General features: G+C 35.3%; 1 protein-coding gene across 2 annotated transcripts in view; it reads right to left on the bottom strand.

Annotated features, from left to right (window-relative positions):
* The window catches only part of LOC141821928 (uncharacterized), a 47,360-nt gene that overhangs the window by 15,931 nt on the left and 17,978 nt on the right, over window positions 1–13,451 (bottom strand). For both annotated transcript variants that reach the window (XM_074709316.1, XM_074709315.1), the window contains exons 9-15: window positions 12,629–12,712; window positions 12,501–12,542; window positions 11,196–11,351; window positions 7,813–7,890; window positions 2,804–2,872; window positions 2,641–2,706; window positions 2,418–2,546 (exon numbers count right to left, since the gene is read on the bottom strand). In XM_074709316.1, the coding sequence (XP_074565417.1) occupies window positions 2,418–2,546; window positions 2,641–2,706; window positions 2,804–2,872; window positions 7,813–7,890; window positions 11,196–11,351; window positions 12,501–12,542; window positions 12,629–12,712 (624 nt within the window). The remainder of the gene's footprint in view (window positions 1–2,417; window positions 2,547–2,640; window positions 2,707–2,803; window positions 2,873–7,812; window positions 7,891–11,195; window positions 11,352–12,500; window positions 12,543–12,628; window positions 12,713–13,451) is intronic.

Below are 13,451 nucleotides of genomic sequence, written 5' to 3'. Positions count from 1 at the left end.
ATACGAGAAACTCCAAACTTCCAGACCCTAATCGGACAAGAAGACTTAGTGGTTGCCTTTGTTGTGAGAAGCTTTGAGCCTCCAAATTGCTCATCCTTAATCGGTATATTCCACAATAATCTTTGAATTATTCATCGCGAGAAGCCCCAAATAGAGAGCTCCGCCTCACCATTGAATTATTTTCGTGACTAAATTGAGGTAGTGTGAGTCAGCAAAGCTTCCGCAACTCACATCGAAGATGATTAAGACAAGGCGATATGATTGGTGGCCCACAATTGAGGCGACATGAGTCGGCTTAGCTTCCTAGCACATCCAAGGTGATTAGAACAAGGTGGTGGATCTACGACATCCACAATACCTTCATAATATGTTTCCCCTTCTTCTCCAATTGTCAAACTATTTCCATGACTTAGTCCAGGCAACACGAATCAGTGAAGCTTCTATGACTCACGCCAAAGAACGTTGAGACAAGCAGACATAGGAAATGGGGTATGACTGAGGCAATGTAAGTCCGCAAAGTATCCGTGACTCATGGGAAAGATGATTGAGGCAAAGTAAAGCAATACAAACTCTAGTGCGTCTGCAAAGCTTTAGTGATTTTCTTTTTTCCAATTTTACCTCTACCCTTTTCTCCTCGTCTACCATCTGACACATCCACCAACATCAACAAATGGTACGTCTAGCATGTCTCATTTCGATCCCTTGGTCTACAGAAAACATGACCTACTTTTAAAATCCAAAAGAACTTTTTTTACTTTCCTCAAGCATTTCTGTAGGGGCTTCAACTCCTAAGTCACCACATATATATAGTAAAGAACTTTTCCATGAGCATGTAGATCCCATATCTTGTCACTAAATATAAAGGACGACCATCTCTACAATTTTCAGTGCCATATCTTCCAAACTATTGTCTAACATCCATGTGTGAACCCACTTGATGAAACCCACAGAACATGCTTTTGGCTCAATGAAGTTCACTTTGTGAACCTGATTGAACAAGGAGCCAAACCTATGAAGAATGTCCCATCAGATACGTATAATCATATCAGGGCTTCTAGATATTTAGGCGTTCTCTTTTTCTCTCACTATCCACCTCACACACAAGACCTATCCAAGGACCAGAATCTCATTTTTGGTCTGTCTCAGTCGCTTGCGGGAATGCAATGGTAGCAGTGTTAGTACAAAGTGACGCAGGTAGGTACATACGAGGAGGAATAGGAAGAGAAAGGAGAGGAAAAGGGGCAGGAGGAAGAGACAAAGAGAGGCCAGCACTCATTTGGGCATTGATTTCTCATTTTCTCATCCTGTCAAAGTAACTTCCAGTCCCAACAACTATTTTTTCTCCAGCACCATTTTCTCCACCCGTCAATGGTCATCTACTACTCCCTCACTCATTGGCTTGATTCCACATCAAAAATCTTACTCCAATAAAACCTCTATCATCCACTACGAGTTCCAGCTAGTGTCAACTTCAAGAGATCGGTTTAGTTATCAGTAATCCAGAGGAAGAATTCTTGCCACCTGAGCAGGTGGCATGGGATGAGATTTCAATTGTCTCCATAGCCATGGTTGGAGCAGTTTCCATACAATTTCACTAAAGACTTTCATAGAATGAATGAGAAGGCAAATACCCCCATAGCTTATAGGAATAAAAAATTTAACATGGCCTGTAGCTCAAAGTATGAATTGAAACAAATTACATGGTTTTTCTTGAAAACAAACAAATGAGTTAAATATGCATGCCTGAATTTGTAATTCTTGAGGTCAGTCGTTTGCAATTGGCATTAAAGAAACATACAGAGATTGTTGGAGAAGACAAAACAAAACTAAGAGAAATAATAGCTAAAAAATATAAAGTGAAAGTTTCAAAACAAATAAAATAAATCAGACATGGCAGCTTTGTGCAATTTTGGCAATTAAAAGAGATTGATTAGAATGTATATTTGAAGTTAAAACAAGTAGGGCAATAACCAGCAAAACAAAAATTGACACCACAGATCTACACACAAAATGGAAGGTGAGATTAAAGGTAGGGAAATGCTGGATCTCTACAACATGAATTAAAAGAAAATGATGCTATTATTTTCTAAAAACAATGAGTATGAACAAGGAAAATGCACAAAGACAACACTTTTGTCTAGTTAAACCCATTAGATGTGAAGTTTTATGATTCTCAAGTATCTAGTTTCAGTTAATTGAAAACTTCTCCTTATCTTCACAAAATTGCAAGTGACCAACCATGAAGAACAAAATGCATTTGATCCACAATCAGACCAAACCTGCAGTCCTTTATTATTCCAAAAACACTGTAAAATAGAGCAATAACAAAACCAAGCAGATTGCAAATCATTCTTGCCAAGACAAAAACAAATAGCTTGACTTTCTCCAAATAATGCATTGTGAGTAGATAACATTACTTGTTGCCTACGCTTCACTGGGAGCTGTGAGAGTACATCTCTTTTTAACCTGCGAATCATGACAGTTGCTTTTAGCAAACTATGCAATTCTTCATGGTTACTTGCACCTTGATAGACACCAAAGAAGCCCTAGAAGATAAAGTTTAAGAGTTATTTAAACTTAAATTTTGCCAAAAGATGCATCGCATAGTGGATAACTAGAAATAGGAAGATAATGACTTACTCCCTTGCAATAGCGGTTCCCATACTCGTGCACATTTTTGTAAACACTAGGATGTAAAGCCTCAAGCTGGAAAATAATACATCAGTTTTAAACCTTCTACGAGCATCACAAACACGAGGAGCAAAGTGATCAGGCAATAGAATCTTAAATTTTAAGTTTTCACCTGTTTAAACAACTCAATAGGTCTGGATAAAGCAGGAGTTCCACTCAGAAGAATTGCATATTGAGCTTTCTGAAATAAAGAGCAGCAAGGCTCAAAGGCAGTCCAACTGTGTAACTAAATTAAGGAGTGGATAGTTGGATGGCCAAAATAAGAGCATAACCAAGCAGTTGAGCTTACCAATTTGAAGTGCCAAACACAATATTTCTAGACATGTAACTTACATGTTAGAAATGATGGAGTAGTAGATCCCAATTGGTCTCACAAAAAAAAAAGGGGCATATCTGTAGTGACAATGAACCTACTACCAGCCTAACAATACGCCCAAAATGACACACTTGAGCCCAAAAAAAACATTATCTGCAAATTTTCAAGAACCTTCTCTTCTTCCAAAGCAAAAAAAAAAAAATTGTTTCTAGATTCCACTCATCTTGGGAAATAGGAATAAGAAGCAGTGAACACAGAAAGTTCCCCATCCCAGTTTTTCTCAACCTAAATCTAGTTGTCATCACCAATGCAGCAACGAAGACTGTCGATTGTTGGGACCAATCTCTTTCCAATTAGGTAGCTTATTCTTCTTTGCATCTTCTGCCCACCCCCCACCCCCCTTCTACTCCCTAACTTTCCTGCTACTCTATGTTTTATTTCTTTCTAGTTCCTACTCTTCATCCTTATTGTTCTCCAAGGCCACCTGATTAAATCAGGCCAACCTAAAGGTATGAGAAGTGGTTGGATATTGTTAAAGGTAACTGACACAGAGTTCAAGAGCCAAGGTACATGGATGGAGGCATTGTATGGAAAATAATTGTGATCAATCTCAATGAAGGATTGGAACAAGCTGACGGGAGTTTTTCTATAGATGTTGCTAGCATTTGATCACTGTCAGTGAGGGGTCTGCAATTCTACAGGTTGACATGCTTCTTGTAGACTGCCCTAGCTTTAAAGTCCAAGGGGACAAGATAGATCAACCAATGATGCTGTTGGAAATTAAAACTCGTACTAATTGAAAACTTAACTAATACATGGAATACTAATACTTTTGTATAGATTAATAATACGACTTATTTACTTTTCTAATAAAAACCCTAAAACCTATATCAGACTTTTCCAAACAAAATTTTCTAAACAAACTTTGTTTATAGACAACTTATCTAAAAAACAAAAAGAATATTTTCAACCTATATATGGTTACAAAATCATATTCTCTCATACCCCCCCCCCCCCCTCCCCCTCAAGTTGGTGAATAGATGTTTATCATCCCCCACTTAGATATAATACTATGAAACTCTGAACTACTTGACCGTTTAGTAACTATATTTGAAAGTTGTCCATGTGCAGATACAAAAAGGGTACAAATCAACTAGCTCTCTAATGTCCTTGATGAAGTGTTTGTCAATTTCAATGTGCTTCTATCAATCATGTCGTAGTGGATTGTGAGCTAGGCTAATCGTAGACTTATTATCACAATAAAGTCTCATTGGCTAATCCCACTTGATCTTCAAGTTTTCTAAAATGATCTTTAATCAAAGTAGTTCACATACACCATAAATTATTACTCAGAATTTCGCCTTTGCATTAGACAGCTACCACATTTTGTTTCTTGCTTTCCATGTCACAATGTTACCACCAACAAGGATGCAATATCCTATGGTTCACCTCTTATCAACCATCATCAGCATCATATGTGCACTTTCATTTCTTTAAACAAAAATACACTTTCCTTTCCTGGTGTTGCTTTAAGATAATGCAATATTCGATGAGTTGTTTGCGGATGAACTTCTCTTATGCTATGTCTGGTTATGTATGAGGCATATATATGACTTTTACCCGCCATTGATACATCTCCTTATCTTATGCGGCATCTTTATCTTCCATTCTAAGTCTGACAATTTGGTTCTCTTGGAGAACTTGGCTTGCATGTTGTTTGCTTATTTTTCAATAACATATTTCTATTGAGAGATAAAAAATATCTTGTTTAGAGTGAGCCACATCATTTAATATCAATGTTATATCATCAATATATACTAAGGGTGCATTTGGTTGGGAGTCATCCGTGATTACCTGTAATTACCAAGTAATCACATAACCAAGATTATAGGGAATAAAACATAATCTAATATTGTTTGGTTTAATCCTAGGTAATAAGGCAAAACCTGGTTTATTTGAAGGTTTTAATACATTATTTACTTTAACATTTACTATATTACCCATAGTTCAATTATAATCATTTTTTACAATTAAATTAATTTATTATTTAATTGTTTTTAAAATTAAATTTAATTATTAATTATAATATTAATAATATCATATATATTATAAATTTTATAATTTTAAATTATCTTAAAAGAGGCTCTAACAAATCGGGATAAGTATTTGAGCAAAACCGAATCAACCAAATTGAATAAATCGAAAACCGATTAGAAATTGAAAATGTCAATTAGAAATTTACATTTCAAACTAAGAATATATGAAAATAAATATTGCCTATGGCAAAATATTATTTGACATACACTACTCTTTGGCAAAGCTAGTTTCACACAAATACAATTCATATTTTGATAAGCTCTATATGGTGCTATATCAAAAGTCGTATTCAAAACAATTATAAATCAAATTCAATATTATGAATAAGTGTTTGAAGTATTTTGTATTTCTGATGTATACTTTGATTTATAATTGTTTTGAATATGACTTTTGATATAGCACCATATAGAGCTTATCAAAATATGAATTGTGTTTGTGTGAAACTAGCTTTGCCAAAGAGTAGCATATGTCAAGTAATATTTTGTCACAGACAATATTTATTTTCATGTATTCCTAGTTTGAAATGTAAATTTCTAATTGACATTTTCAATTTCTAATCGGTTTTCAATTTATTCAATTCGGTCGATTCGGTTTTGCTCAAATACTTACCCCAATTTGTTAGAGTCTCTCTTAAGATAATTTAAAATTTTAGAATTTATAATATATATGATATTATTAATATTATAATTAATAATTTAATTTAATTTTAAAATTAATTAAATATCAAATTAATTTAATTGTAAAAAATGATTATAATTGAACTAGGGGTAATATAGTAAATGTTAAAGTAATGTATTAAAACCTTCAAACAAATAAGGTTTTGTCTCATTACCTAGGATTAAACCCAACAACATTAGGTTATGTTTTATTCCCTATAACCTTGGTTATGTGATTATTTGGTAATTACATAACCAAGGTAATCACAGATGACCCCCAACCAAACGCACCGTTAGGGCATTGTGACTCCCCCTGAAGAGGAGTATTTAGTGTGATCCCCTTGGCTTTATCTATACCACATGACAATCATAACTCTTGCAAATGATGCCCGTGGTAATTGGCTAATTGCTTAAGTCCATATAAGCTTTCATATAGTATGAGCTCCCAAATTATTTTCATATTCTGGTGAGACCTCCATATAGATTTATTTCCCCTAGTTCTCCATGTAAAAATACATTCTTGACATCAAAATCATTCTTAGGATTTGGGTGCCATTCTTGGACTTGCATAGCATTAGTTCAAGGACAACCATCTTCTTCCTCAAGTTTGCCTTGTCGAGTCTCGCATTTTTAAGGACAAAGTTGGGGTTTTCATGCATAGGTAGACATGAATTTAGATACTGACTTATACATCAAAGGTAATAAAAGGTCGAGCAAGAAATCTCCATCCTTAATCTTCTAGTATGGAATTCTCTCATTGAAGATGAGGTGGGGTGAAGTAGGGCACTTGTTCATTGAAAATATCGTTCGTCGGCATATAGAACTTCACTAATGGAGAATGATAACACTTATACCCTTTCTAAGTTGAGAAATAATCCAAATATCCTAAGGACAAAAGTATTTATACCGTGTATTATTAGATAGAATGTAGAGAGTGTTTCCATTTTCATAGGTAGATATAGGATTTGACATGAATTTAGATACTGACTTATACGTCAAAGGTAATAAAAGGTCGAGCAAGAAATCCCCACCCTTAATCTTCTAGTATGGAATTCTCTCACTGAAGATAAGGTGGGGTGAAGTAAGGCGCTTGTTTATTGAAAATAATGTTCGTCGGCATATAGAACTTCACTAATGGAGAATGATAACACTTATACTCTTTCTGAGTTGAGAAATAATCCAAATATCTTAAGGACAAAATTATTTAGTGTGTATTATTAGATAGAATGTAGAGAGTGTTTTCATTTTACTCTTAAACCCAAAGGAATCCAGCTATAAGGCAAGTAACAGGGAAAATCGGCAATGAAAGTTGAACAACAGTGAGGAAAAATCTAGCTATGAAGGCTAATAAAAGAAATTTAACTATGAAGACCAATAAAAGAAATCCAACTATGAAGGCTGATAAAAAAATCGACAATGAAAACCGAGTAAAAGGAAAAAAAATCAAACTACAAAGGTTATTAAAGAGAATGAAATTATGAAGGTTGATACAAATTGACAATCAAAGCCAAGCAAAAGGAGGAAATTCAACTATAAAGGTGGGTGAATGAATCAAGCTACGAAGGCCGGTAAAAGAAAATTTCAACAATGAAGGTCAAGAAAAAGAGGAAAAATAAAACAACGAAGGCTCACCAAGGAATTCATCTATAAGGTTGATCAAAAAATTCAACAATGAAGATCCAACAAAAGTGAAAAATGCAACTATGAAGCTGGAGGTCCATCTCAAACAACAAGAGACAGCTATAGATGGAATAGAGTGCCACTGTCTTGTAGTTATTCTAGTACACCCAAACTGAGAAAAAAAATATTTCATAAAGGTAGAAAACAAAATTCTTCCAAGATAAGTCAACAGATGATAACATTCTGAGAAATGGAAGCCATGAAGCTTGGAGTTATATATGTATAGTCATAACAAAGCAGCTTTCCATCATGCCATATTTCTAGATTCAACAAATTTTCAAATTATGGCAAGGTCTCAAAAGAATATCGTTTGTAATGAAATTAACTTGGATTAGCTCACCATAAGAGCTCTTATAGAAAGTAATGCCTGACCTGTAGAATTGGGATACAAGCAATTGTTCGCTTAGCTTGAGCATTCTTCATAAAATGTGATTCATCTGCAACAACAATCTGAGAAAGAAGTATTACAACAAAAGGATAAGTAACGAGTAGGAAGGTTTACGCTAACACGAAGAGATGCAGTACCATATATCAAAAACTAACTCCTTTTAAGAAAACATGATTTTGGAAACAGAAGCTCACAGCAGAGGGATACAAAATGAACTCCCAAATTCAATTATAAAATTATTTGGCTTAGAGGTTCGAATTTTGTAACAAAAAAACCATTCAACAATGTTAAATAAAACATTAACAAAAAAATGTTTGAACAAAAGTCTAATTGCATTAGCAAAGTTAACTAAAGTGTTCCTATCATCATCATAATTAACATTTTCATTTTCAAAGTCTAATTGCAAGTAATAGAGACCATGTTCTAAAATATCATTCTTTGCTAGAGTTTCATATCCAACCAAAACAAGACAATGACGGTGCCACATCGACACTCAGCCTGCGATAAAGTGTGTTGAGATGAATTTGGATGCATTTTACTCCTTTAATCCCCTCCACTAAGTTTATTTAGTTCTAAAAATATAATTATAACAATTAGATAATCAAATGAATTAAAGCATTATTATGTCGTACTATGCCAACACTAAACATGCTTCAACATGTAGCAAAGTGTGTCGAGATGAATTTGTTTACACTCAAAAGGCTTCAAATAGAAAAGTGTATCAAGGAGTTGTCGAGGTTGTCCACCATGATGGCGCAGTACCATCCCTTGAGAAATTGCAGCACGACATTGTTGTCGATGTACCTAATGCCATTCGTGACTAGGATGGTCCAATCAACGATCGGCGGCGAGGGCATTGGATAGGCTAGGGGAGGACGCATCGTGGCCGAGATATAAAGGGGCGAGAAGTGCGAAGCACCCAAAAGAATGAGGAGGGGGGGGGGGGGGGGGGGGGGGGGGGGGGGGGGGGGGGGGGGGATCGATCTACTGATGAGGTTTATGTTCATTATCCTCTTTCTATCGGCTCCGCCCCACAACCTCGCTCTCCAAGGGTTTTCTCAATGTCTTTTGTTCATGTTTCCCACAGACAACACCAATGTTACGGCTAGGAAAATTTATCACTTGCTAGACTACCAAAACTTTCTCTTGTACCAAGCTTGCATAGATCAACACGCATCAGAGGGCTTGTCATGAGTCATCCTAACGAGGCCCTTCTAATGTCTAAGTCATCATCCCCCCATGGCAAGAATAAAACAGTAGAAAATATAGAAGGAAAAAAGAAAAACTAGGATTTCATATCATTGTCAACCTTTTATAGAGGATCGTGGTCCCCCTAACGGGTTATTGGATCTTGTGGATTGCAGGTCGTGTGTGGATCATGCCCCAATACAGCCCGCGAGTGAGCTGGATCTGCACCATGTAGGTTGGACCTGCTGAGTTAGAAGGGGATCCTATCCCTTGATATCACTATCCTTTCACTTTTCCACACTTTAAAGGAAATGGACCTTTAGGGTCTATGTATTTGGTAGGATAGGGTCAGAAGCAACTCAGAAATAAGCCTTTTCCCTTATTTAGCTATTGCATTTGTGAAGGCGTGGAGACTCCTAAATCTTGTTCTATTAACTGATCAAGTGACGTGGCTAACAATGCAACTAACCAGCACATTATTTGTCTTCAAGGGGCATAATGCTCAGTCAAACTTTGATCCACCAGCACTGCTCTATTCGAAAGAGCGCAGAGGTCTCTATTGAACTCTCAAGGCACAAAAGAGGTTCATTGTAGAATAGAATACAAGCACACCCAAACTTCCCAGCCCAGCTGACCATCTCCTTAGAAAAGGGAAGGCCTTCCTGCTGGAAAGTTAAGGTGGAGTTTTATGTCACAACGGTTCAAGGTATGCCCCTTTTTGAGACAACGATAGTAAACTGGTTCATCTCAACAAGATTGCGGAAACTGTCCCCTTCCCAGGGTACAAGTATTATGTAAGAGTCGACATCAGCAAAACCTTGCATTGGCCAGTAGTCAAGTCTCACTAGAGGACCCATTGTGTGGTTATGCCTTGAATTTAAAGTCAATCATCACACCATAAAAAAACCTTCAGCCAAAAGTTGCAACCTTAGCATATGTTCGAGACTAGTAGAGTTCACAAACAGTAACAAGTAGAGAGTGGATTATCTACATGTTGATATCCTTGTGACCTCCCACAAAGGAACGAAGATGAGCTCCTTTGTCACCAGTTTGTCTCTTATGCTTTGTTCCTTCATCCAAGTACCCCACCATCCAATGATTCACCCTTCATACTTGACTTGTTTGTTTAAAGAAATTAGCATAGAGAAATCTCTCGATGCTACAGGAATTTTTGTATTTTGCCCCGAGAAAAGAAAAAATTTAGAAAAAAAACATTTAAGAGAAAATAGGTTGAGATACTATACACATTCAAATATAGCCATTACGTACAATAAAATGTGCAAGGGGTTTAGGGAAATCAAAGAGTACATCACGTAATAAAAAGAGATTTACTTATTTGAATATTATTAGCCATATAACCTTATATAGAACTCAATAGAGGGATACAATCCATGTAGCCAAACTCAAATAATTGGGATAAAGATGGCTTCAATAATGATATTAATTGATATTAGCTTGAAAAGTTTCAGAGATCACCACAGCACACTTCAACATTTACAAAAGCATCTCAAGTGTCAAAACACAACATGAAACAGTAATTTAAACCTTACTCTAACCCTTCCACCTACTCCTAGATTAACTTCTCCTCATATGATATGATCAATCCTTATCAATCATGAGCCTAGTAAACTAGGAGCACTTCTTGAGGTGCCTCAAAGCCTTTCTATTCAAATAGACCTGACACAGATCATTTTGTGTGTTGAAGATTATTAATCGATGAGAAAAAATTTTAAAATCTTATGCATAACCTGTAAGCTACTATGAAATATTAAGATCTTTCCTTTCAAGAAAAATGGCTTGGTGATGCAGGATTAACAACACTACTGGCTTTAATACAAAAGGGCAGGCACATCAAAAATAGTTTGTAATTTAAGATGAACGCATAAGAATATCTTTCACAAATAGAAAAAGAAAAAATAGCAATCGAACTCACTCTAGCTCCTAGGATCAACCACATGGAATCTACATCGATTATAAACAAGGAAATGCCATCAAAGGGCAACTTAATTTATTTGCAAAAGTTTCTTAAACAATAACAAGTATACGTCAGTTTGATTGGCTAAGACATAGGGTTTTGACTGGCCATCCTTAATTTGTCACAAAATCCAAGTCAGAATATGAGTGCAGAAATAAAGAGATAAATAGCATATAGACAAGAAAATGAGAACATTTTAATTACCTTAAACTCAGAAGCCAATAAAATATCTTGTATCTTAGGAATTACATCATAAGAGACTATGTTGAATACACCATCTAGATGGATACTTGATTTTAAATGCGAAGATACTATCTTAAATCCAGCCTTGTTAGAACCTCCAGATTGAGATAGCACTACCTGCAAAGACAAAAAAACCATGACTGTTAATTACTCACTAATAATCACATAACATTCGTGTTTAGTATTTTACAGGAAATACATCAATGTTAGCAGACGGAACAAAAAACTTAACCATCTAGCATGTCAGTCAGCAGACAGAACAAAACTTCGTTCATGCCAACTGGCATGGAACAAAATTTAATTCTTGCAATAAGTTTGGATGATACCATCTAGCATGCAGAAGATTTCAAATTATGATGTATTAGATTTATCATTATCAATGTTGTTGCTTTTTGCCCTAGTCCATAAGTCATTTGCCTTATAATTAGCATGAATATAAAAAATCACAGATATGTATATAATGGATACTTATGGCAGACTAAATAGTGTTATAATGTATTGATATTGTGTGTATTCATGTACACATAATTTTCAATTTTTAAATGATTTTTTCAAGCTTCTATGACAGCAGTACAATAGTGCATGGCTATTGCAAAAACTTAGTCTGTGCAACACCATGTTATTATTGTCTCAAACAATATCACAAGATTTTAACCATTTGTGTGCAGTGTTGTGGCAGTATTACAATATCGCTGAGAGCAACTCATTTGTTGCCATGAGATTTCTTACAGCATTGCTTTGTGCACTCACCACAGTAGGATTCTATCACAAAAATCCTTCTACAGCATCGGTTTCTAAGATAGCAAGTATTGTCATGGAAACCCTGTTTTTCTTGACTGGGGTTAGTGCAAAAAGAACTACATCCTAACATGATAGTATCATGTAAATTCCTCATCTTACTTTCTGAACTATAGGTAACAGCAAAATATTACAAATAGAAGTACATGAGGAAACATAGAAAATAATATGGAACGATCGTTCTATTTCTCTAAGAGGATGTAAAATGGCATAATGATCATACTCTTATGAAGATAGTGTATTATGATTTATGGACCCAACAATGGTGATTTTCTTTTATAATGACATTTTGCATATAAAAAATCCATTTCTGATTTCTTTCTGTAAGAATGTAGAGAAGTTAACTTTAAATGCAGTAACAAAGAGATAATAATCATGAGTAGGATAGACTAAAATACGAATATACCAGAAAGAGAATTTAGCTTTACGATTCAGGTAGAAAGCTTTTTAAGGAATGTAACAATATACCAGAATATCTGCAGAGGGTATATTAAGCCACTGCTGAATCATCTGAAAACCATATTTAAAATAGTCAAATTAACTGAAGAACAATGGATATCCTACCATGACATCAATAGGCATGGTGTGATACTCACAAAAGCCCATTGTATACGTAAGGAAGATGGAGTAATAACAAGAACAGGCCATGCATCAGGCATGCATGCAGCAACAGCAATTGCCTGTGGAAGAAAGCAATTAATTTCAATAAGCAGCAAGATTAGCACTCCATTGGGAGGCAATGATATTTGCTGTTGCAAACCTAAATCAACAGTACCATAATCTACCAAAACAAAAATGAAAAAGTAAATTCCTATTGTAGGCCTCTTATGATAGAGTCTGAATCCAATGATAGAAGAGAACAAAAAGGAGAATTGGAGATGAGTTGACCTGAGAAGTTGTCATAAAGGATCGAGAATATTAAACTAGACTATGATACCCATATTGGAGACGATAAGTTCATTTGCTTGATTAAGTTTAAGCTAGAAAATAGCTAACTAAATATGCATCCATTACTTCTTATGAAGTATAACAGTTTTGATTTAAAAAATACTTCACCATTCATTTAAAGCAAGATAAATATCAAAAATTGTGCTAGACAAATTTAAGCATGAGCTGACAAAATGCATGATTGGTGTAAGAGATGCTATAGTCAACACATTTGGCTAAATGGTTTGAAATTGTTATAAAATGAATGATAATAGAAACAGCTCTCCTAGTTGTGCTCTGTATGTAGACGTAAACCCAAATAGAGATGATGGAGACTAGTTATAACTTGCATGCTGTGAAGCATCGAAACTGACACAGCCTGAAACCTACATGAAGACAACAAGCATTAGGCTGTTATGTGGTTCATATCTGATTCCATGTCATTTGGCAGAGGTGAAAATACATCATTCCACCCACTGACAACTACCAAAA

This window comes from Curcuma longa, chromosome 2 (assembly GCF_044706935.1).
Source record: "Curcuma longa cultivar G26 ecotype Majalengka, Jawa Barat chromosome 2, ITB_CL_G26_1.1, whole genome shotgun sequence".
In the NCBI taxonomy this organism is placed as follows: Eukaryota; Viridiplantae; Streptophyta; class Magnoliopsida; order Zingiberales; family Zingiberaceae; genus Curcuma; species Curcuma longa.
The sequence above is the reverse complement of the archived record's forward strand: the minus strand, read 5'-3'. Positions and strand labels throughout refer to the sequence as shown.